Source organism: Diadema antillarum, unplaced genomic scaffold, assembly GCF_040938485.1.
Source record: "Diadema antillarum isolate AM-2024a unplaced genomic scaffold, OU_Dant_1.0 seq00000182_RagTag, whole genome shotgun sequence".
NCBI lineage: Eukaryota > Metazoa > Echinodermata > Echinoidea > Diadematoida > Diadematidae > Diadema > Diadema antillarum.
Genome location: NW_027271249.1, coordinates 362481 through 386045, shown reverse-complemented (window position 1 = coordinate 386045; position 23565 = coordinate 362481). Strand labels below are relative to the sequence as shown.

General features: G+C 39.2%; 1 protein-coding gene across 1 annotated transcript in view; it reads right to left on the bottom strand.

The window, feature by feature from the left end:
* Positions 1-23565, bottom strand: part of LOC139728472 (proteasome assembly chaperone 1-like) — a 44987-nt gene that overhangs the window by 12240 nt on the left and 9182 nt on the right. The window contains exons 2-5 of the mRNA XM_071639411.1: positions 11732-11826; positions 10596-10725; positions 8069-8150; positions 5402-5597 (exon numbers count right to left, since the gene is read on the bottom strand). Coding sequence (XP_071495512.1) covers positions 5402-5597; positions 8069-8150; positions 10596-10725; positions 11732-11826 — 503 coding nt within the window. The remainder of the gene's footprint in view (positions 1-5401; positions 5598-8068; positions 8151-10595; positions 10726-11731; positions 11827-23565) is intronic.

Sequence of the window (23565 nt, the reverse complement as noted above, 5' to 3'; positions counted from 1 at the left end):
ATGTTCTACACAGGATGTTATCAGCATATCAGTGCTTAACCCTAAATAGGGCGGGCTATTCCGGTAGATGATAGAGCTGGGGGGAGGGGGGGGGGGGGGGGTGTCGATAGCGTGATCGCAACGAAAATTACATGTAGCACACACATTGCCTGTGATGTAATTTAAGAAAACTGTAAAGTTGATTTTTCAAAAAAATTATCATTCATGCTAAATTATGCTAATTTATGCATAATGATGCATGAATATCAGACTATTTGTGACCGTGCACCACAAAACAAACAAAAAGTCACACCCCTTGATTTTACGTGAGGACTGAAAACAGGTGAAATGGGTCAACTATGTCAATCTTGAGTTTTTCATTTTTTCTGAAAGAGCTATCTTTCTTCTACATTATTCTTTAGTTTGGGATCATAACACGAATGGGAAAGTGTGTTCTCAGCAGTTTTTATACAACCCTTTTTGGGGGAGAATATGGAATGATCAGGTATGTATTAGAGGCCCCTTTTCATTTCTTGAAATCCTTTGTACATTCTTCACTTTTCGAGTCTAATAACTTTTGAAAGGATAATGCTACTGCTTTGTTAGTTGGCATTAATCATGGACAGAATGTTTTGATAGAACATGCTCAATTTCAGCTTAATCTGATAATCCCTTCATTGTTGTTGCTCCAGTGGTTGACATCCTGTGTTTTGTCCCTTTCATCACACAGCTAGCACTGCTTGGTGAAAGATTAAGCGCTTGAATAGACCTTGTACTTCAGAGCCTCTTTTCTCAGTTCACACTTTTCCAGAGTGTGTGCTTTCTTTCCAGTATTTGTAGGTAGGTTAGGGGAGTCCATTTGAATTGAGTTATACATCATTTTAAAGCTTAGAGTCTGCTCTTTCAGAATCTGCCTTCAACTAAAAATCCATGTCTGGCGACGTTGGTTTTGAGATGCAGTGTCACATTTGGTATAAATCACTAAATAAATCTCAACAGGCAAATTTTTTGTGTAAGTATTCTTTCTTGTGTCCTTAGCAAATGTAGATGAAAAAAGACTTTGCCATTGTTTTTTTTTAATTTCTTATGCATTTCTTTGTTTTTTTGACTTTTTGTTTTTTATTGTTTTTGCAATGAAATTTGTCCGCCCCATTGTTCCGAACATGAAAATGTGTTTTTCATTGATTTTAATCTTTAAAACCCCAAAATAATCATGTTTTTACAAAATTTGACTGTAAGCACAGTTTGCATTGAAATTGTACAAGAATTCATGTTTTTGAGCAATTTTGGGTCTGACATGCATGTACATATTTATGCGTAACTTTGGAACCGCATGCCCGGGCATCGCAAATTTTGTGTCAAATGATGCGGGAGACCCAAAAGAAAAAGTCATGAAACATCGCGACTACGATTCATCACGCCGAATGTCGAGGGGGGCCTCTGAGGTCCCCCCGGCCTAGTTAGGTTTAAGCTTTAGAACATTCTTTGATATCGAGTCCATATATCTGTACTTCATATTATACTCAAACTCATTACATACATTGTACTTGTGACAATATGATGGACAATTTCAGTGACTGAAGCAAGATGACCAGCTGAACTTGTGTGAATATATACAACTGTACAAAGTAGTTTATATGTGACCCTGTACCTCAAAACAAACAAAAAGTCGTGGGACATGAATTTTTAGTTAAGACCATATTCTGAAAGAGCAGATTTTAAGCTTTAAAATGATGTATAACTCAAATCAAATGGACTCTCCTAACCTATCTAAATATTGGAAAGAAAGCACAAACTCAGGAAAAGTGTGAACTGAGAAAAGAGGCTCTGAAGTACAGTGTCTATTCAAGCGCTTAATCTTTACCAAACCGTGCTGGATGTGCGATGAATGGGACAAATAACAGGAAGTAAACCACCAGAGTAACAACAATGAAGAGATTATCAAATTAAACTGAAATTAAGCATGCCTCATTAACACATTCTGTCCATAATCAATGCCGACTTTCAAAGCAGTAGCACTTCCTGTTCAAAAGTTATTAGAGTTGAAAACAGAAGAGTGTGGACAAGGTTTTTCAGAAATGAAAAAGGGATTCTAAAGACACACCTAATCACACTATTCTACCAAAAATGTTCGAGATAAACTGCTAAAAAAACACAGTTTCCTGCCCGTTTTATGATACCAAATTTTAGCATAATGTATAATAAAGAAGACCCGCTCTATCAGAAAATATGAAAAAGTCAAGTTCGGCTAGGTTGACCCATTTCACTTATTTTCAGTCCTCACGCAAAATCAGTGTGTGCGACTTTATGTTCGTTTTGAGGTGCACGGTCACATACATGTATATGCCCTGCACTGAGATAATCTAGTTGAAAACACAGATTCTGATGGGTGATAGCATTTGTTTTTTGTAATAGTAGGGGCAAAACAAGCAAACAAACAAAACACACACACACACACAGTGCTATTGCTGCCCCTGAGGAATCTAGTGGCTTGAAATAGTGCATGATATTGTCGGCTGAGAATGAGAAGGGTGTTCAAGTTGCCTCAAACGCTATGGCTTTACTGGTCCACTCGACCTGCCAACTGCTGTCTAATGGCATACTGTAAAAGTGGAAATTTTCGCGGTGTTGAAATTTTCGCGCATTTCGTGCAACCAAAAACTAGCGCGAAAATTAAAGCACGCGAATATTTTTGCTTGCCATATGTTCCTGTGCGTGATGTCTTTATTCTGCGGAATTAAAAACACGCGAAACTCTTCTTACCCGGCCAAGCGCGAAAAATTACTCGCGCGAAAATATCCACTTTTACAGTAATCTTGCCAACCCAGCTATGTACGTTTAGCAGGCTTCTCAGCACAAAGGCCTAGGCCATTCATATACACGGAGGGCAGGTGGAGGGTGCAAAGATATCAGAAGCATTACTCCAAAAGAATTTAGCTTTTAGAATAGTCATGTTTAGAATAGTCATGTTTCTTGCCTCAAAACTCTTATAAAACTTTGAAGCTACAAAACGATAAAGAAGAGCACTGACACTCTTGGTGCTCATTTTGTGTGTACACTGTTTGTCAACTGATGACTTTCTGATTTTGATAAAGATCAAGGCTCTGTTTAAGACATTTGAAGGTTTGAAAGTGAGATATACTGCCATTATAATTCGTGGTATCGTCAATGCACGGAAAACTTTTGCGCACGCTACAAAGCCCTGTCACAGATGCACTACGGGATTCCTTGATGCCATTGTCGCTTCTGGCTGTCTTGTGCGTGTCTTAGTTCCCATGTGATTCAATGCAATTTTTGTCTGCTTTTCTTTCATTGCTGCTTTTTTCTTTGTTTAGAATTCAACTAAAGAAGAGTTTCAAATTTAAAAGAAATTTAATGATTTGCAGTCAACAGAGTCATGGTTCAGTACTGCAAGGCTTCAAAGTGCTGGTCACATGATGGAAAGCAAAGAAATCTTCAACAAAAAATACCCCTGGATAAAGACTGAACATGACCTGATGAGTGCATATGTGACCCTGCATCACAAAACCAACAAAAGGTTGCGAGACATGACTTTTAGTTAAGGGCAGATTCTTAAAGAGCAGACTCTATAAAGCTTTAAAATGGTATATAACTCAATTCAAATGGACTCTCCTAACCTATCAAAATAATGACAATAAAGCACACACTCTAGAAAGTGTGAACTGAGAAAAGAGGCAGTGAAGTACAGGGCTTATTCAAGCGCTTAAATAAATTGCAATCTTTACCTCACTGCTAGCTGTGGTATGAATGGGACAAAAAAAAAACAGGATGTAAACCACTGGAGCAACATCAATGAAGGCATTATCAGATTAAGCTGAAATTGAGCATGCTGTATTAACACACTCTGTTCATGATTAATGCCAACTGTCAAAGCAGTTAGCATTATCCTTTCAAAAGTTATTAGAGTTGAAAGTAAAGAGTTCGCAAAGGATATGAAATGAGACCTCTAGAAGACATAAGTGTACCTCATCACACTACTCTAAAAAAAAAAAAAAGGTTGTAGAAAAACTGCTAAAAACACACTTTCCCATTCATTCTCCCCCTCGACATTTCGCGCGATTACTCTGCAACACGCAATGCTCTCGCCGCGATGCTCAATGACTTTTTTCTTTCGAGTTTCCCCCACACAGCCCATTTTGACACCAAATTTGTGACGCCCAGGGGTACGGTTCTGAAGTTACATAACTTTTTGTACATGCACGTGAGACCGAAAATGGCTCAAAAATGTGATTTTGTGTACAAAGTCAATGCAAATTGAGTTTTTTCACATGGTTTATATTATGCTTATTTTTACTCTCAATGGCTAAAATTAATTTGTTTTAGGAGTATTATGCTTCAAAAAGTGTCTGCCACAAATTTTGTTTTAAAAAAACAACAAAAACAAAAGGTCAAAAAACAAGGAAATACATAAGAAATTCATAAAACAATAAAATAAATAAGAAATCAATTTTGATACCGATTTTTTTTTTCAAGTACATTTGCTAAGTTACATAACTTTTTGTACATGCACGGGAGACTGAAAATGGCTCAAAAATGTGATTTTGTGTACAAAGTCAAAGCAAATTGAGTTTTTTCACATGGTTTATATTATGCTAATTTTTACTCTCAATGGCTAAAGTTAATTTGTTTTAGGAGTATTATGCTTAAAAAAGTGTCTGCCACAAATTTTGTTAAAAAAAACAACAAAAACAAAAGGTCGAAAAAACAAGGAAATACATAAGAAATTCATAAAACAATAAAATAAATAAGAAATCAATTTTGACACCAAATTTTTTTTTCAAGTACATTTGCTAAGAATGCCACAAAGAATAATTAGACCAAAAATGAGCACTTTTGGAGATTTATTTACTGATTTAGATCAATGAGTCTGATTTCTCGCATAAATTAGCATAATTAATCAAAATAAAATAAAGAAACACTATTTTGGAAAATTTAAATATACGATCTTGTAGATTACATTGCACACTACCATTGTGCAAATTTCCGTGACGATCGCGCGATCCACGACCAAGATCTTAAGGGGGGGCCCTTTAGGCCCCCCCGCAGTTTTTCGAGCTACCAAAATAGCCCAGTCTTTTTAGGGTTGAGGATAATGTAGAAGAAGAATAATTCTTTCCAATAATATTTAAACTCAAGACTGACTTGGCTGACTGGTGCCACCTTTTTTGAGTCCTCACATAAAATCAAGGGGTGCAACTTTTTGTTCGTTTTGTGATGCACGGTCACAAATGCAGCCAAACTGGGGCAAGCTTGTCCCCTGTTAAAGCTATCCCATATTGCATCTAAAACGTTGCTCTGCGCATGGCACTTACATTTAATGCCGATACCAAGAATTGTCCCCAGTCTGTCTTTCCCCAAAGCAGTATGGATGTCAACTGGAGGAAAAATTAAGCACACTTACCCTCAGCACTGAGTCCCCCTATAGTGTTGGGTGGCTCTAGGAAGGGGCAGCATGGCTGGGATGTGAGGGCAGATGACCGCAGGGCATACAGTGGGAAGAGATCTCCGCTGGTCAGGAATTCTGACCCAGACTTCAGCCGGCTAACATTCTGACTATCGAGGATTATGACTGTGCTGGGTTTGATTGTTGAAAACAGCTGGAAAATAAGACAAAGAAAACAAATTTTAACAAGAAATAATATTAGGGTACTTGTATGTTTCAACAGTTTTGCTTTTGTAGCTTACAAAGCACCTGATATTGGGTGCTCATTTCATTGAGGGCTGCAGCAAGCCCACCAAAATGTACTTCAAATAGCATGATAGATTGGAAGCATTAATTATGTAAACATCCATTTCTCCAATACCTACATATTAAACTAAATGTTGTATGTTTGTGACAATTGAAATAAAAGAACATTCTTAGTGCATTATCCTGAAAGACGGAGGCAGCAAATATGCTAAAGATTGTCATGGTTTCTATCATACCCTCTTCTTACATGTACACAGACACAGCCAACAATCATTAACCCTTGCAGAGCTTTATTTGCTATTAGGCACACACATTAGTGTGATTACGTGTATTCCTTTGGCATATGGTATCATTAACGAATAGAGACTGACTAATCCCCCTAATCTCTTTTGTGTCACCATGGCAATGACAGCAGCTCTTGCTGGAATGGCAATTGTTACGGTAATGACAAAAATCCTGATAGACTGTTGCTATGGGAAGTTGCTATTCCAGCAAGAGTTGCTGTCATATCAACTTTTATAAAATGGGGCCCCGGTTGGACAGAGTACTGTATACGCCATATATTTCGCGAGTCTAAATTTTCGCGAATCGGGAATTCCCGACGATTTCGCGAGTGGTTAAATTCGCAAGCGTGGAGTCCGGTACTGAACGGAAAAATGTACACGCATACGTAGCATTCACATCGGGGTCAGAGTCAATATTTTCGCATGTCTTTAATTTCGCGAATAGCACCTGACTCGCAAAATTCGCGAAAATAAAAACCTCGCGAAATATTCGGCGTATACACTGTACAGTATACAGTGTACATTGCTTCACCCAAATTAGACCTGCTAATCTGCAACACTATGGCCCAAATTCACGAAGGTGGTACAATTGAAACCATGGTTTAAACCATGGACAAAGACCGTAGTTTTTTATGGGGCGCCAAGTGTCGCATGGCCTTTTTTTTTTAATGAAATCAGACATTACGTCGACAAAATTACCATTTCGTAATTACCATTACGAAATGGTAATTTCCCTGCAGAACTGACTGATTTCATATTAACGAAATAGGCCATTCGACACTTGGCGCCCCATACAAAACTACGGTCTTTGTCCACGGTTTAAACCATGGTTGCAATTGTACCCCCTTCGTGAATTCGGGCCTACAAGTTGAACATCAAATTTGAAATGATTATGGAATGCTGACGCTTGACAAGCTAATCTAAGTGCTTGGGCATGCAAAGGGTTAAAGATAATATAAAGTTTTGGTACCTCAAAAGTTTCCCTGAGTTTCCTTGTCTTAGTTTGTGTTTCAGGTTAAAGTACCTTTCATATAACTAACACTGTGAGACTTACTCGCCCCAAAGTGCTCTCATGTCTTAGTAATCATGCAATAATGGTTTCGTACCAGAGCAGGAGAGCGGGCTCTGAAAAATTCGAACGAGCCGTTAGTTTGACTCGACGCGGTACCGCGACAATCAATATACACATATTGTACGAAACCATTATGCATGATTACTATTACAAAAGACATGAGAGCACTTTGGGGTGAGTAAGTCTCACAGTGTTAGTTATATGAAAGGTACTTTAACCTGAAACACAAACTAAGACAAAGAACTCAGGGAAACTTTGGAGGTACCAAAACTTTATATGTGACCGTGCATCTCAAAACGAACACAAAGTCGCACACACTGATTTTGCGTGAGGACTGAAAATAAGTGAAATGAGTCAACCTAGCCGAACTTGACTTTTTCATATTTTCTGAAAGAGCGGGTCTTCTTTTACATTATGCTAAAATTTGGTATCATAAAACGGGCAGGAAAGTGTGTTTTTTTCGAACATTTTTGGTAGAATAGTGTGATTAGGTGTGTCTTTAGAATCCCTTTTTTATTTCTGAAAAACCTTGTCCACACTCTTCACTTTCAACTCTAATAACTTTTAAAAGGATACTGCTACTGCTTTGAAAGTTGGCATTAATTATGGCCAGAATGTGTTAATGAGGCATGCTTAATTTCAGTTTAATCTGATAATCCCTTCATTGTTGTTACTCTGGTGGTTTACTTCCTGTTTTTTGTCCCATTCATCACACAGCCAGCACGGTTTGGTAAAGATTAAGCGCTTGAATAGACACTGTACTTCAGAGCCTCTTTTCTCAATTCACACTTTTCCTGAGTTTGTGCTTTCTTTCCAATATTTAGATACATGTAGGTTAATAGGAGAGTCCATTTGATTTGAGTTATACATCATTTTAAAGCTTAAAGTCTGCTCTTTCAGAATATGGTCTTAAATTAAAAATTCACGTCTGGCGACTTTTTGTTTGTTTTGAGGTGCAGGGTCACATATTATCTTTAAAATGTTATAAACCTGAACATGAATGCAAGATCTGTTGATCCCTACCTGATCGACCCAAGAGAAGGACTGCTCACTTGACACCTTTTCTCTGCACTGACACAGGGCTACCTCTGGCCTCCCCTTGCGTCTGTGAAAATCATAAAACAGTTAAAGCCAAATTTAAGAAGAAATCCACTCCAAAATTCTGTCAATTTCATAAGAAAGAGAAAAATTTTCCCTGCAGAACGGTGCAAAAATGATCGAAATCGGATAATAAGGAAGTTATGACATTCTGAAATTTCACAATTTTCCGGAAATCACATCTTGACCGGGCGCTATGGATATTCAAATCATCAAGTTGACGATGTCGTGTTCTCACACTTTCCTATTCATTTCAATTACATTATACAGAAATGACAAAAATCTCATACAATTTCAGCTGATGAATATAAAAATTGTCTTAAAACTACACAAAATAGAAAAGAACAAATATTACCTCTTATATATTTTAGTATGAGAATAATGCATTTATTTCAAATTGTTTTTTTATTTCATATTGAAAATGCAAGAAAACTTGTGAGGGCATGACATCATCGTCACTTAAATTTGAATATTCATAAGCACTTATCAAGAATTGTTTTCCGAAAAAATGTGAAATTGCAAAATGTCATATCTTCCTTATTTCTTGTCTGATTACTGTCCTTTTTGAAACATTCTCTTCTGTATTTTTTTGTCTTTCTTTTAGAAGTTAATAATTTTTTGGGGTGGATTTTCTCTTTATAAAGAAAAAAAAACCTAGAAATGTCGCTATGGCGACTGGTATGCTTCCGCTATAATGCATGATTCTCCTAATAGGTCTATAGGACGTCTTGACAATGTGTGATGACAGTTTAAAATAATTAGCAAGATATTAAAATGACATGATTGTCACAAATGTGTTGAATGTTCACTTTCCTTGAACTAAGTTTAATTGGATGATTTGAGGAATTTTACTTGACTTTTGAGTCTTGATAAGTTTTATATGCATTGAGTAATTTTCAAGGGATAGAGAAAGAGCATAATTTCAGTATTAAATAGTAAATTGTTAGCATTTTAACCTGGCCTTTGACCCTTGACCTTTGACCCTAATATCCCAATAAAATTACTGCCAGGCAGAACATGCATAAATATGTACTAAGTTTCATGATGGTACCTTGAGGCACTTTCGAGATATGGAGGAAGAAGTGAAATTTACCACTTTCACATGACCTTTGACATTTTGACCTTTGACCTTTTTAGTGAAAGACTTCCCAGTGAATCTCTATTGTGTAATACATGTATACACTAAGTTTCAAGAAAAATCCTGCAGGCATTACATAGATATGAGGGGAAAAAGTAAAACTTTAAGGAATTAACCATGACCTTTGACCCCATGACCCCCAAATTCCCTACATAATCACTTCCAGTCAGTACATGCATATAACTTATAAGTTCCATGAAGATACCTTGAACCACTTCCAAGATATGGAGAAAAAAAAAATGTAATTTTAACATTTTCACTTGACCTTCGACCTTTGAACTTTGACCTCTTGACTCAAAACTCTGTCTAGAGAATCTTCATTTGGTAGTACATGTATTCACTAAGTTTCAAGAAAATATATAGGTATTGCACGGACATGGGGGAAAAAGTGAAATTTTGAGCATTTGACCTTGACCTTTTGACCTTTGACCTTGAGCATGTGCCTCCAAAAGTTGATAAACACAACTTCGCCCACTCATACATAATGTACACAAGCCAAGTTTTATTAGGATACCTCAAACGTTTTTTTAGTTACGCTGTCCACAAAATCGATTACGAATGGAAGGACGGACGGAAGGACGGAAGGACGGACAGCCCGAAAACATAATGCCTCCGGCGACACTTCATGGCAGAGGCATAAAAACTGCACTGTCTGCAATACATAACTACCACAATTTATCATCGCTACTTTCATCAATGCTGCCAAGGTGGTTCTTTTCCTAATTCTTGGCAATTGGAGCACCACAATATTCCCCAACATTGGTGCTATCCTCTAAAACTCAATTTACCAGTCACAACTTGCCGATTCCATATACATAGCACAGTTTGAAATAGTTCTGCCCACAAAAATTCAACGTTGGCCCAGATTGTATGCATCATGTTTTTATACCAATTCATCCTTTTCTCCTACTGGAAAGTTTAGATTTCAGGCAGATAGTATTACAGCATATTACTCTTTCTTTAAAGAGAGCACCGAGGACAAATTCATAACTACCCACTAGTATACCTTAGGCAAACTTCATTTTTGTGGGCACATTAGGCATGACTTAACCCGTTGAGGACGGTTGGATTTTGCTACAACACGCATTTTCCATAGACACCTGCCCGAGTATACTCGAGACTCGTTCTCAACAGGTTAATATCAACAAACCTGATGCTAAGAATGTTGAAATAGTATATTTAAAGGTACAGATTGAGAATAGAACAGAATACGCTTGGTACTCCTAACTGACAGTTTTTTGGTTGGCTCTCTTTTTTTTTTCATTTTTACGACTTTTCTTCTTTATGTAAGGTATTGTTTGTCCTTCATCTTACCGCCAGACGAAGCAGGAAGAGTCTGAGGGCGCTGTTTGACTCCAGCTGCTCAGGAGAGTGCTGCTGCCCCCACAGCACACGCTGCATAGTATCTCCCTTTCATCCGAACAGAACAGACTGTCTACAAATGCTGGATACAATCAAGGAAATGGGATAGAGCAGAGAGGCAAGATCAGATATGGACTGGGTCAGAAGACATTAACAATAAAGTGCTCTCAACCTGGATGAAACATAAGCACTGTCTTTAAATCATGCTCATGATAGGGACAGGGTACTCACTTGCGCATTTGTCAATTATATTTCGGAAAGAGAGTAACAACACATAAGAAAACACACTCACCTTTCAGTTATCCAACATCACAATACTTCTGACATCTAGAAAATTCAGTTCATAATCACAATTGAATAAACTTTTAAAACTTGACTCAAAAGAATGTTCAAACCTTCCTCTATGACCCCTCCCCTCCCTATAGCAAACACCTGATGTACCGCTGTTACATGTACTTGTGTTCATGAGCTTGCTCTTTGAACACAACAGTCATAATACACTTTCAGAATAAATTTTGTATGCATATTTCACGAATCAAGAGTTGTCTTAACACAATTACACCAAGAGCTGAGGGATAATATTTGATATTTGAAAAAAAAATAAATCAAATTGACTCGCAAAATTCACAATCATTTCACAACATTTAAGTTTGATGCATAATTCCTCAAAAATGAAAGTCTAGAAGCAAACATCATCATCATACAGGTGTGAGCAGGTGAACTTTCACTCCTCTGAATAACATCTTTCTTTCATTTAATATGCCTTGTCCGCCTTGGACTACTAAACATAACAGTGTTGGAATTTCGGAGCTTGGGTATTTGTTCCAAGTTCACCGTGTCACTGCCGGAAACCAGGGACAGCCTGGGGGTAGTGTTGCTGCCCGGCAAGCAGTAGATGACAGGTTGAGTCCCACTGGTCTCTTTTTTTTCTGACATGTTTGTTAATTCACAGATCAGCAGACTACTTTGCAATCTTAACAAATTTCATTTGTAGAGGGAGACAAATTATTGAAGAAACTCACATCTGAACTTTCACCCCTCTGAATGATTGATCTTTCTTTCATCATCATCATGTGTGGCTCACTCACCTGCTGCTACCTGACCCACTGCGATGATGAGACACTGGCAATTCAGTTTTCCCTCTCCATCCAGGAGTTTCCTGTTCCACCTTAAGACAGGAATCCTATGGGAAAGAAGTGCAGACAGCAGTGAAATTGAGAACAATTCACAGAGAAAGGGAGAATGAGCATGGCCATAAAAACGTAGTTGAACATAATCATGTGATCTCTCACTAGACCCACCTCCTTAGGTGCATGTCTGTCCTGGGACCAAGCTACCTGGAGAAAACAGGACCCAATATAAACTGAAGTCCTCCTGTTCTGGACAAGAACAGTCACTGTTAAACTGCAAAATATGGCCAGGGTCTAGTGTACCGTATGTCAAAAAAAAAAAGAGAGAAAAAAAAACTACAACAGGAACTCAGCAATAAAACTTTAAAAATAGTGAATCAATTCAAACACAGTTTCAGGGTATGACACTATAACTTATTACCCACATTTTACAGAAAATCTCATCTGATTTGCTTTAGTGGTCAAAGAGAATTATGAGGAATTTTGTAGAGCATATATCAGGAATCCCTTCCCTCCAAGTTCTGCCCATTGTGTTCACACATGTTATATGCAGTTTCCAAGAGCATCAAAAGTGCCTAACTTGGATGAATCAGACCCATGACATGCATTACAATGATCCACATTCCTTTGTGACCGAATGGGGTTGTCTGCATACGGTAATATACATGTAGCTAAGATGTTGTATTTTAAGACCCTGAAGTAGCATTTAGATGGTTTAATCATATTGGCAGTTATCAATGCAAAAATCTGATTGTGTTTTTTTTTTGGGGGGGGGGGGGGTTGGGGTTTTTTTTTGTGTTTTTTTTTGTGTTTTTTTTGTTTTGGTTTTTGTTTTGGTTTTTTTTTGGTTTTTTTTTGGTTTTTTTTGGTTTTTTTTTTTGGTTTTTTTGGGGTTTTTTTTGGTTTTTTGGGGGGTTTTTTTGGTTTTGTTTTGTTTTGTTTGTTTGTTTGTTTGTTTTTTTTTTTTTTTGGGGGGGGGGGGGGGGGACATACTGTACACTGTACAAAGGCTCTGTCTGCATTGTATACCCCTATCTTAGATAATCCGTCTGTGCTGATTAATGTGGCTATTAAAACAATACATGTACATTCATGTTAGATTTCCAGTCACACAAACACACACACCAACACACATAAGCACCAGTCAAGACAGTCTAGCAATGTCAGTACACAGTAGACTTCAGTGTCAATTTACCTCAATAACATAAAGTTAGATATAATTGATCTAATCTAACAATACTAAATAGTTAGACAAGACTAGAATCTAGAGTAGATAGAGAATTCTAGACAAGATCTTGATCCTATTCCTACATCCTAGATCTTTGATCTAACCATTAGAGTTCTACATCTCTCATCTGATTTATTCTAAAAAGTTGTGAAGACGTGGGGTTTTTTTGTGTGTGTGTGGTTTTTTGTTTTGTTTTTGCAGTTTTTTTGCTTTGCTTTGGCAATTGAGAGCCACAATTCAGTTGGCAGCATAGAAGTTGAGGACCTTTTTTTATATTTTTTTGCTTGTCAAAATGGGAGGACAATTGGGCACCACAATGCGATTGGGCACCACAATTCAACTTTATTTTTATTGGTTTTTTGCTTGTTAGCCAATCGGGCACCATAATTTGTAGAGGTATAGCAAAAAGAAATGTGAGGACCTTGTTTTCTTTTCTTTTTTTTGCTTGTCAGCTGATGAGGCACCACAATTATTTGACTAGATGTGATATAATTTCATGGCAATTTAGCATAATTTCAGGCCGCTTCAAGCACAATTCTGTGTTTTTCACTGGTCACACTGCCTACATGCAGCTTGAACTCCTGAAGTCCATAGAGTTAGACCCTTTGATTATCTGCATAAAAGGTCAAAATCCTTCAAAAATCCATAATTTTTGGATCACTACTACCCCGACCAGACGCCATGCGACACCCTTGCGAAGCACGGCGTCAGACAGGCGGAGCCTCGTCATCACATCAGGGAACCACAACACAACTGGGTAATTCCATGAAGTTGGGGCAGTGTCCATGTAGCATCGTGATATTTAAAAAATACATTTCAGCATAACTCAATATTAATTATGCTATACATTTATTGTTTGTAGGCTTTACATTTGCATTGAGGCCACACATTTTCCTGGAAATTTTGTGCCATTCAGACTCAATTTTGATGAATTTATTAAACAATAATGTAGCAGTGTCCTGTAGCATCGTGACGTGTCCATGTAGCATCGTGATATTTTAAAATTTGGTCCTAAGAGACAAATTATGGCAATTAGCTTGACCAAAATTTGATGCAATATATATGCATATTTACGAGATATGAATGAGATAGCTAAATATCTCAAATTTCCTGTACACAGTTTTGATTTTAAAAGAAAATTACAAAATGTATAACGATGCTATGCGGTGTCCTTTTTTGTGACATTTGGTGGACACCGCGTAGCATAGTGACACATTGTGTAATTTTCTTGTAAAAGTAAAACTGTGGAAAGGAGAGTTTAGATATTTAGCTATCTGACTAATCTAGTAATTATGCATATTATATCAAATATTGGTCAAGCTAATTGCATTAATTTGTCTTTTAAGACCAGATTTTAACTATCACGATGCTACATGGACACGTCACAATGCTACAGGACACCGTTACATACCGTTTTAATAACTTCATCAAAATTGAGTCTGAATGGCACAAAATTTCCAGGAAAATGTATGGTCTCAATACAAATGTAAAGCCTATAAACAATATATGTATAGCATAATTAGTATTGAGTTATGCTAAAATGTCACACTTTGTGCCCCAACTTCACGGAATTACCCAACTACAAAATTTATAAAAATTTATACATTACTTATAGAAATTTATATGTTACTCACGTAAAGTGTATGCTTACAGATGTATATTACAGAAGGTACACAGGTCAATAGAGAGCTCTCGCAATTAGTCTATGGAACAAAAAAAATGGCACTTTCTAGCGCAATCCCCGACCGTCGGGGTTCGTTGTTGCAGAATTCAAAATGGCGCATTAACCACTCTGTAAATTATGCGCGCGCCTGCATGGCTGGAAGTGCAGTGATCTATTGCGTGCGTGCGCAAGCACGGTCGACAACATGACCTTTAAAGGCGCATAGTCCCGGTAGTATAGAGGGCGCTGTTGATGATAATGCCGATCACCGTTAGCATTGATACGAAGATTGCCAAAGTTGAGCTGTCATCAAGAGTAAAGCGCGTAGGTGTTGCAAGGTAACGTCGCCTTCGTTGTCTTCTCTGCGCATCATGCAGTCTGTGGTAATGGCACATGCCAGGGTGCATGCATAGTTATGTGCTTCTTATGCACTTGTCAATGTAATGACGCACCCCACTACCCCCGGACATGGGTGCGTCATGGTCATTTTTTGACTGACCACACAGGGTTTTTGACGGACACCACAGTCACTTTTTTGACGGACAACACGTTGAAAGTGACGCACACCTCGGTCACTTTTTTGACGGACATCCTCGGTACATTTGACGCACCCCCGTAAATACTGAAACGATTTTTGCATACATTTTATTCAAGCAATTTCATTTTCTTTTGGTTCGTAAACATAATTTGTAAAAGTTTCGGCAAGTTTCCCTTACCATGGCCCTGTAAGCACCGTACCGTCATTCACCGTACATCATGCTGCTGCTACGATATTCCGTACAGTAGTATATATTCTGTGCATGCAATCCATAGTATGACAATCACATGTGTGCAGATGCGCTGTGTGTGCGCGGCCATTGTTAGTGCGGTGGATGCATACTGCTGCAGCGCAGGTACACACCACGCCACGGCATTCCCGCGAGTAACTACATACAGCCTAGTCGCTGTACGTAGAGATTCGCACAGCTAACAGCGTCGCGCGTCGTCTGGTCGGGCTATCCCGCGAGCAGAAAATGGCATGCGTCAGGCTGTTTCTTCTGCTGCCGCTTCTTTTACTGTCAAGAATTCGCCTTTGTCACCATAGATTTCATGGGTTTGTTGGAGGGAAAATGTAAGGAGAAAGGGTGGCTTTTAAATTATGTGCTTGCCAGATTCTAGCAAGCATTTTTCCCTCTTATTCCAAAACACTTCCCGAATTTGATTTTCACTTGCCGCGGGACAGCGCTCACTGTAGTTTCACTCGCGGTACGGTACGTGTATCCGGTACTGGTAGCGTGCAAAAATGCGTGCAGTTTTCCATAGCCAAGTGACGTACCAGGACGCACCCCTCGGTTTAAAATAATGCGTGTTATTTTCCATAGCCAAGTGACGTACCATGACGCACCCCTCGGTCAAAATTTTGACCGACAATGATGGGATTTTGACGCACCCCTCGGTCAAAAATTTGACGGACAAAGCTGGTAAAATGACGAACACCTGGGTCACAAATTTGACGGACCAAACGAGGAAATGACGCACCCATGTCCGGGGGTAGTGGGGTGAGTCATTACATTGACAAGTGCATTATACATACATCACAAAAGAAGTTTGCTAAAGCTGTCATCCACCTCAGCCAAATCATGAGCCGAACTGTGATCGGACCACTGACTACAGTGGATCAGACTTCTTCGGACTCGGCAAAATGGGTCACAGCGTAGGCACTAAAGAGGAGTCGATAGCATAGGTTTCTATTATAGGAAACTTGCGCCGTGCGCCCGCATATATGCATTTGACTAAACCATCGGGACCATGTGCCTTTAAAAGTGCCATAAGTATCTTTTAGGTAGAATGAGCACTTTATAAGAGTCTCTCTATTATTATCTTTATTAATAGAGTCTCTCTATTATTATCTTTATCCTGTTGTTGTCCATTTTCCATCTGTGAAGATGGCTGGATAGCCCATATTCAGCTACATGTGTATAAAGCTGGTCTTCCATGGGGTCCAGTTGGATGTGGGGTGGGACCACTTCACCGGGTTAGACACCCTGCTCTTTGCGATGAATGAATGAAGCGGGATCTTTTATGTGCATGAGCTGTGACTCTCTCATACACGGGACCTCCATTTTATGTCCTATCGGAGGGACAGAGTGTTTTGCCTCTTGCTAGAGGGGACGGTATGTTTACACACAACATTGGCTCTTGCTCAGTCCAGACTCGGCTTCGAACCCGGGCCGCGTGATCGTGAGGCAGACGCGCTACCGACTGAGCCCACTCAGATGCGTTGTGAAAAGTGTATCAATATCGATAACATAGATATGTACATAGTGTCATAAATGAAGATTAATGAATTTGAGGTGATAAAAAATGATGTCAAGTATCAAAACTCAACGCGACTGTAAAATTTGCGCTGAGCTTGCTCTGTGTTGTGGGCCGCTCCGGTACAGCCCTGTCGCTATTTAGATCTATACAGCGACTGGGCTGTGTATAGTTAGGATCATTACTCTAACAGTTAGACACTACCATTAGTACCAAGGCAAAAGTTCTTTGTGTCATTCAGATTTTCCTGCATGTTTCATCCAAATCTGTCCACAATTTTTTTTTCAGTTATTTGCACTCAGTCTCAGACTGACAAATAAACAAACCAACCAACGGCAACAAAAACATGTAAACCTCCGCTCCCGGCCTCCTTCACCTTCCTTGCTTGGCGGAGGGGGCCGGAGGTAGAGTAAAGTTACAGTAGATCCGTAGTCTGGTTAGATCGAACTGTTGAGTGTTGTTACAAAGATAGGTCTACTTGTAGACATTATACTATGTTAACTAACACTGTAATGTTCATGTTACTACAACTGTAACATTAACGTTACAGTGTAACGTTGTTACACTTTCTGGTTAATAGACTATTCAACCGGTAATTAGACATACAGCCTTACAGGTATACACCCATAACTGCGATTTGTGAATGAATGCTCTGTAGTTTGTGCAGTCTCACCTGAACAGTTATCCAAGGAGCTTTTAATGACCCACCTTAAAGGGTGTGTACAGTTCTGGTTGAGGTGAGGATTTAGCTTTTAACGTTTTGCGAGATATTCACAAACCACTCTATGAGATGTCAAAGAGCATGCAATTCTAAGGGGTATCAAAAGTTTATTTGATGAAAATCGGTTTTGAAATGGCCGAGATATCAAAAAAACAAGGTGAAACAAAGAGATCCCAATAAAAGGCGTGGCCTGTCGCCTTTTATTATTACCTATTAGGCAGTGTATACAACCACACGCGTGTGTCTTTACCATCCAGCCACATGAGTGTGGTTGTAGCCATGGCCTGAGTCGCTGGATACAGCCACACTCGTGTGTATATTGTACATGTACTAGGGATATACACACACGGTACGCTGATACGGGAGAAGATGATCGCCGTGCGTGCATGTCAAACACGTAAACGCCACACAATCAGCCTGCTCACAAAATGATGAAAGTAACCCCATTTTCATACCTTTTAATATTGTTATTTTACAAATAAATTTATATTTTTCGCTCCGTTCTCATCGTGTTTGCTTGATTTTATGGATTTAGAATTAATAGCAAAGTTACAACTGCCGCTAAATTGGGGGACTTTGGATTGACATCGCTAAACTGCTGGTGCGTTGTGCAAGCGATCGCTCAGCACAGTTGATTGTGCCACCCGCCCGCCCCAGCGGGGACTTGGACCCGCGCGTCGGCTGCCTGTGTACGCTGGATCGTGGATGCGCGATTTGCGAGTACCCGAACGAACGAAGGCGAAGTCTCAATAACGACACAATGTATCAAAATCAATTGTAACTTTAAATTCACCTCATCAAATCAAGAAAATGACAATAAAGTTAAAAATGAAAAAGTAAAATTGTCTGACAGTTAGATGGTGTGATTAAATGGGATTCATATAGGAGGCAGGTTCATGTTCATCGCTTTGTTACGCCTTTGCGGTGGTGCATGATCGCGTGTTGATGCGGCCGGCCACACACACCTTCCCGCTACGCAATAGCTTTTTCGTGTGTTTGGATATGTACATTACACACGAGTGTGGCTGTATCCAGCAACAAGGGCCATGGCTACAACCACACTCGTGTGGCTGGATGGTAAAGACACACGCGTGTGGTTGTATACACTGCCTTATTGGCATCACGTTTTTGGATATCTCAGCCATTTGAAAACCAATTTTCATCAAATAAACGTTGAATCCTTCTTAAAATTACATGCTCTTTCATATTTCATAAGAGGTTTCTCATTATCTCACTTAAGAATGTTCAAAACATGAATCCCCACCTCAACCAGTAGTATGTACAGTCCCTTTTAAGCCCACACCCGGCACCCCTCATCTCATCGTGCACACAAGTTTAAAATTTTATTCATCATCATCATCATCATCATCTGGTACAGGAATAAGGCGTTGGCCTGTAATTCCCGATCACTACTTCTTGTTTGGCCTGTGCTTAAACTGAGTGCGACAGAGTACGACATGCGCAGGAGTGGAGTCATGGGAGATCAAAATGATGCTCCCACCAATATTTGTCTATATAAATATCTTTTAAATTTTTCAGTTGTTGGCAAGACCACTATATGTTCCGGCAAGCTGTTCCAGTCCTGTATTATACGTTTGCTGAAAGACTTGCTTCGAACATCCAATCTGCAATGTTCTCTCTGGATCTTGAAACAGTGCCTTCTTGTGGTTCTACTTGTAGGTTGGGAGAAGAAGTGGTCCTGTGAGATGTTGAGAAGTCCGTGCATGATTTGATGGACAGCAATCATGTCTCCTCTTCTTCTTCTGTAGAACAGAGAGTACATATTCAGATGCTTAAGTCTGCCTTGGTATGGGAGGTCCTTGATTTCGCGAACCAATTTGGTTGCCTTCCGCTGGACTCTTTCAATTTTCATTGCATCTTCTTTGTACCTGTTGTGCCATAGAACACTCCCATATTCTAGGTGTGGTCGAATTAGGGTCTTGAACAAAATTGGTAGAGTTGTCTTATCTAGTTGTGAGAAAGTTCTCTTTATAACTCCCAGTAGTTGATATCCCTTACTAACCGCTGATGACACATGTTGATGGAAATTCAGCTGGCAGTCAATTATCACTCCAAGATCCTTTTCGGCTTTTACTGGTTGCAGATTTTTCCCTTGCATGTGGTAATTTCCCTCAGGGTTTCTCTTACCGATGTGGAGTACTTTACATTTGTCCTCATTAAAAGGCAATTGCCATCTCTCAGACCATCTATGTAGATTGTTTAGGTCGTCTTGGAGGTCATTGATCTGTGTTGGTGTGTTCACTGTACTATACAGTTTTGTGTCGTCAGCAAATAGGGCTACTTTACTCTTCCTCACGTCAAGTGGTAGGTCATTAATGTAGATCAGGAAGAGGACTGGTCCGAGTACACTGCCTTGCGGTATCCCGCTTGTTACTGGTGACCAGTTGGAAAATTCTCCATTTACGAAGACTCTCTGTACTCTTCCTGTCAGAAATGCTCTAATCCAGTGTAGGAGTTTACCTCTGATTCCATATGCCTCTAATTTGAGTAACAGTCTTTCATGTGGGACACTGTCAAATGCTTTTTTGAAGTCGAGATAGAGAACATCAATCACCTGTCCTTCATCCAGCAACCGTGTCCATTCTTCTAGTACATATAGTAATTGAGTTGCACACGTTCTTCCAGGGGTAAATCCATGTTGACTATGTGAGAGTAAGTCATTACTAAGTAAGTGAGTAACTATCGCATCTCGAAGAACTTTCTCCATTACTTTTCCTGCAACAGAGGTGAGGCTTACTGGTCTATAGTTAGAGGCTTGTGTTCTGCTACCTTTCTTGTGAAGAGGTATTACGGTGCCCTTTTTCCAGTCCAGTGGGAGTTTACTTTCTTGCATAGATTTACTGTAGATCAATGTCAAAGGTTCAGCAATAGTCTCCGCCAGTTCTTTCATCACCTTAGGATGCATCCCATCTGGACCTGCTGACTTGTTAGCGTTGAGCGTTTTTAGTTTGCTTACGACATCATCCACTAGTATTTTTACTTCACTGAGAATAGATGAGTCCATTTGTACAGGTATTTGTATGTCAGATATACTTTGCAGGTCTTCTTGTGTGAATACGCTAGAGAAGTATTCATTCAGAATGTTTGCAATTTCACTGTCGGTTTGAGCAAGTTGACCATCCTCATTCACGAGATTCACAATACGACTCTTACTCTTCACCTTACTGTTGCCGTAACGCCATAAGGCTTTGGGATTTTTGTCAATGTTCTCTACGAGGTCTGCTTCAAAGTTACTGCTAGCTGCTCTTGTAGCTTTCCTCAGTTGATTTCTTGCTTGTTTATAATCCTTTAAATCTTGTTCCCTTTCCTCTCTTGTTCTATTCGTTTCCAGCAACGTGTCTTTGTCTTAGATAATTTCAAGATGGGTCTTGTTATGTAGATATTTCGTCTTTTGTCTTTACTTAGCCCCGGAGACCCGCCGCTCTGCGGCGGGGTCCTGGCGGCTACCCCGCAGTTTCGTTCAAGTGAGAATCACGAACAACTCCCTATTGCCACATATACGGCAACTTCACAAATAAACCATGGCTAAATGTCCATCATAAACACAGTGACAATATAAAATGAAATATACACTACCCCATTGCCTTGGTCCTTCTCACCAATTTATCTGGAAACTGCATAATTTTCCACATTTTTTAGGAGTAGGCGGTCTGCCCAATAGTAGACCAGCCAAACCTCAAAAAAGGCTCTAGATAAGGATTCGACGGCATTTTTTGTTAATGCTCCGTTCTCATACTGAAAGTCTTGCAAAAATACTAAGGAATAGCGTACGGCCGGATGTCACGCGCGTTTTTGCCGAAAAATGTCATTTTTAGCACAAAATTCAGAAGCATGTCAAAAATCACGATTTTTATTTTTTGCTTGCATTCAATTGATATTTGAAAGATCATGAGTTTCAATTGTCCCTTTTAATGAAATTGCAATTTAAATGTGTTTCCTTAGCATTTTAAAAAGTCATTTTGTACAGCCATATATGGGGCTCTCAAATGTTTGGGTGTTGTTTTCTCGAAATAATATTCACAGATTACTTAACGTTCTGCAAAGTTTGCTTTTCCAAGCTAATTAGATGATCTTCCAAAAGTACTTTAATGTTTTATAAAACTACAAGTGCTTCTTTAATTGAATGTGTCAATATTATTTCTAGTTTTCTTGAAGAAATCTTTACTTTTAATCAAAACTCTGAACTTGCAGGAACTCAGAAAATGCATTTTCCGAGCATTTTCCAGTAGCCCCGCGCAGCTTGTGTGCGCGCGAATACTTAATACGTGTGCGTACGTCTACCACGCACTACCCCTACGATCTAGCTACATACAGGTAAAATCTCTCGCGCGAGAGCTGCATGTTTCGGTCGTTGAGTTGGAAACGTGGTGACTGCATGGAAAAGGGACTATTTCCTTCGAATGTAAGTAACTTAGTAAATAAATACATAGTTCCTTATTGCACTGCATAACGGAACTTAAAAATCTGTTTTGATCTATTAGTTAGATATACAACTTTGATCTGAGACTTGGTTAATATCAAGGTTCAAGCGCTAGTACTACGTTAGGCCGATGTCTTTAATTACTGTATTTCGCATCGATCCCGTGGGCGCGGGCATGCCTACCAACCCCCGGGCCGCCACCCGACCGTGCCGGCGGTGTTTGTTAGTGGAACAGCGATTATTCCGTAAAGCACGTCTTGACACGGTGCGAAAAGAGGCCTAACAAACATTAGGTCTACGTCTAGATTTAGGTGTCTTGTTAGTTCGATCTAGGTTTGTAATTTATGGCCTCATCACATGCAGTTGGACTGAATCCTCGTCTACTGTTAGGTCTAATCTATCTAACGGTAATACACTCTCTCTAACTGTTAATACTAACGTTAGTGTTAGACATTCTAGCTAGTAGGGGTAGTGTTACTCTAACGACGAATGTTAGTGTTAGTGCTAGAATGTACGGCTACGCCTGTTATTATGCCAAAACAATTCAATCGGGCTAGGCCCTATGACACTAGTAGTATAATCACAATGAACTTAACACCTAACGTTAGCACATTAGCAGTTGTATAACGTGGACAGTACAGGTCCACTACTACTAACGTTACTGCGCTGGTTAGATGTATTTCTATTTGTAGGGCTAGAGCCAGGTCCAGGGCAAGGGGCTGTAGACTATACAGAAGATGTAGATGTACCTACCAACGTTTAGAGTCTAATAGTAATATACTAGACCTACAATATAAAATCTAGGGCCGGGGTCTGAAGCATAAATAGCTGGCGTCTGGAATTAGGATCTAGGTCTAACCGTAGTCAAGATCTGGACCACTGATTCTACCTAACGTTAGAGGTTTCTAGTAATCTACTACTCATATCTAGGCAGTTTTGTTGTAAAGACCCAGCTTACTAGGCCTAGCTAGACCTAAGTTTAGGCATCTAGAGGTTCTAAAATCTATGCATAATAATTATACTATATATGTAGGCTAACTTTGATCAAAAAGTTCATGTTAGATCTAACATTAGAAGATCCTAACATTAGCTCTAACGTGAATCATCTAGGCTAATATTAGTCTCTAGAGCAGAGGTCTAAGGTTGATTCCACTCTTTCTGGTATTTGTAGACCTGTGGGTTCAGAAAAAGAGTCTAGGATTTAGGCCTAGGTGTTTTATATAAAAGCGAGTCTACAACCAAGTGATCTTGCCATTCGAATATGCCTGAAAGAGAGAGAGAGAGAGAGAGAAAGTGTTCAGTCCTGACTGCCAACCTCTCCTAATCTGTGAATCATTTACATGTACTCTTCTAGTTTACAAATAGATCTAGTCAAAGAGAAACTATTTAGAAATGTCTTTACTCATAAGTACCAAGTTCTTATGTTAATGTCTCAAAGAATAAA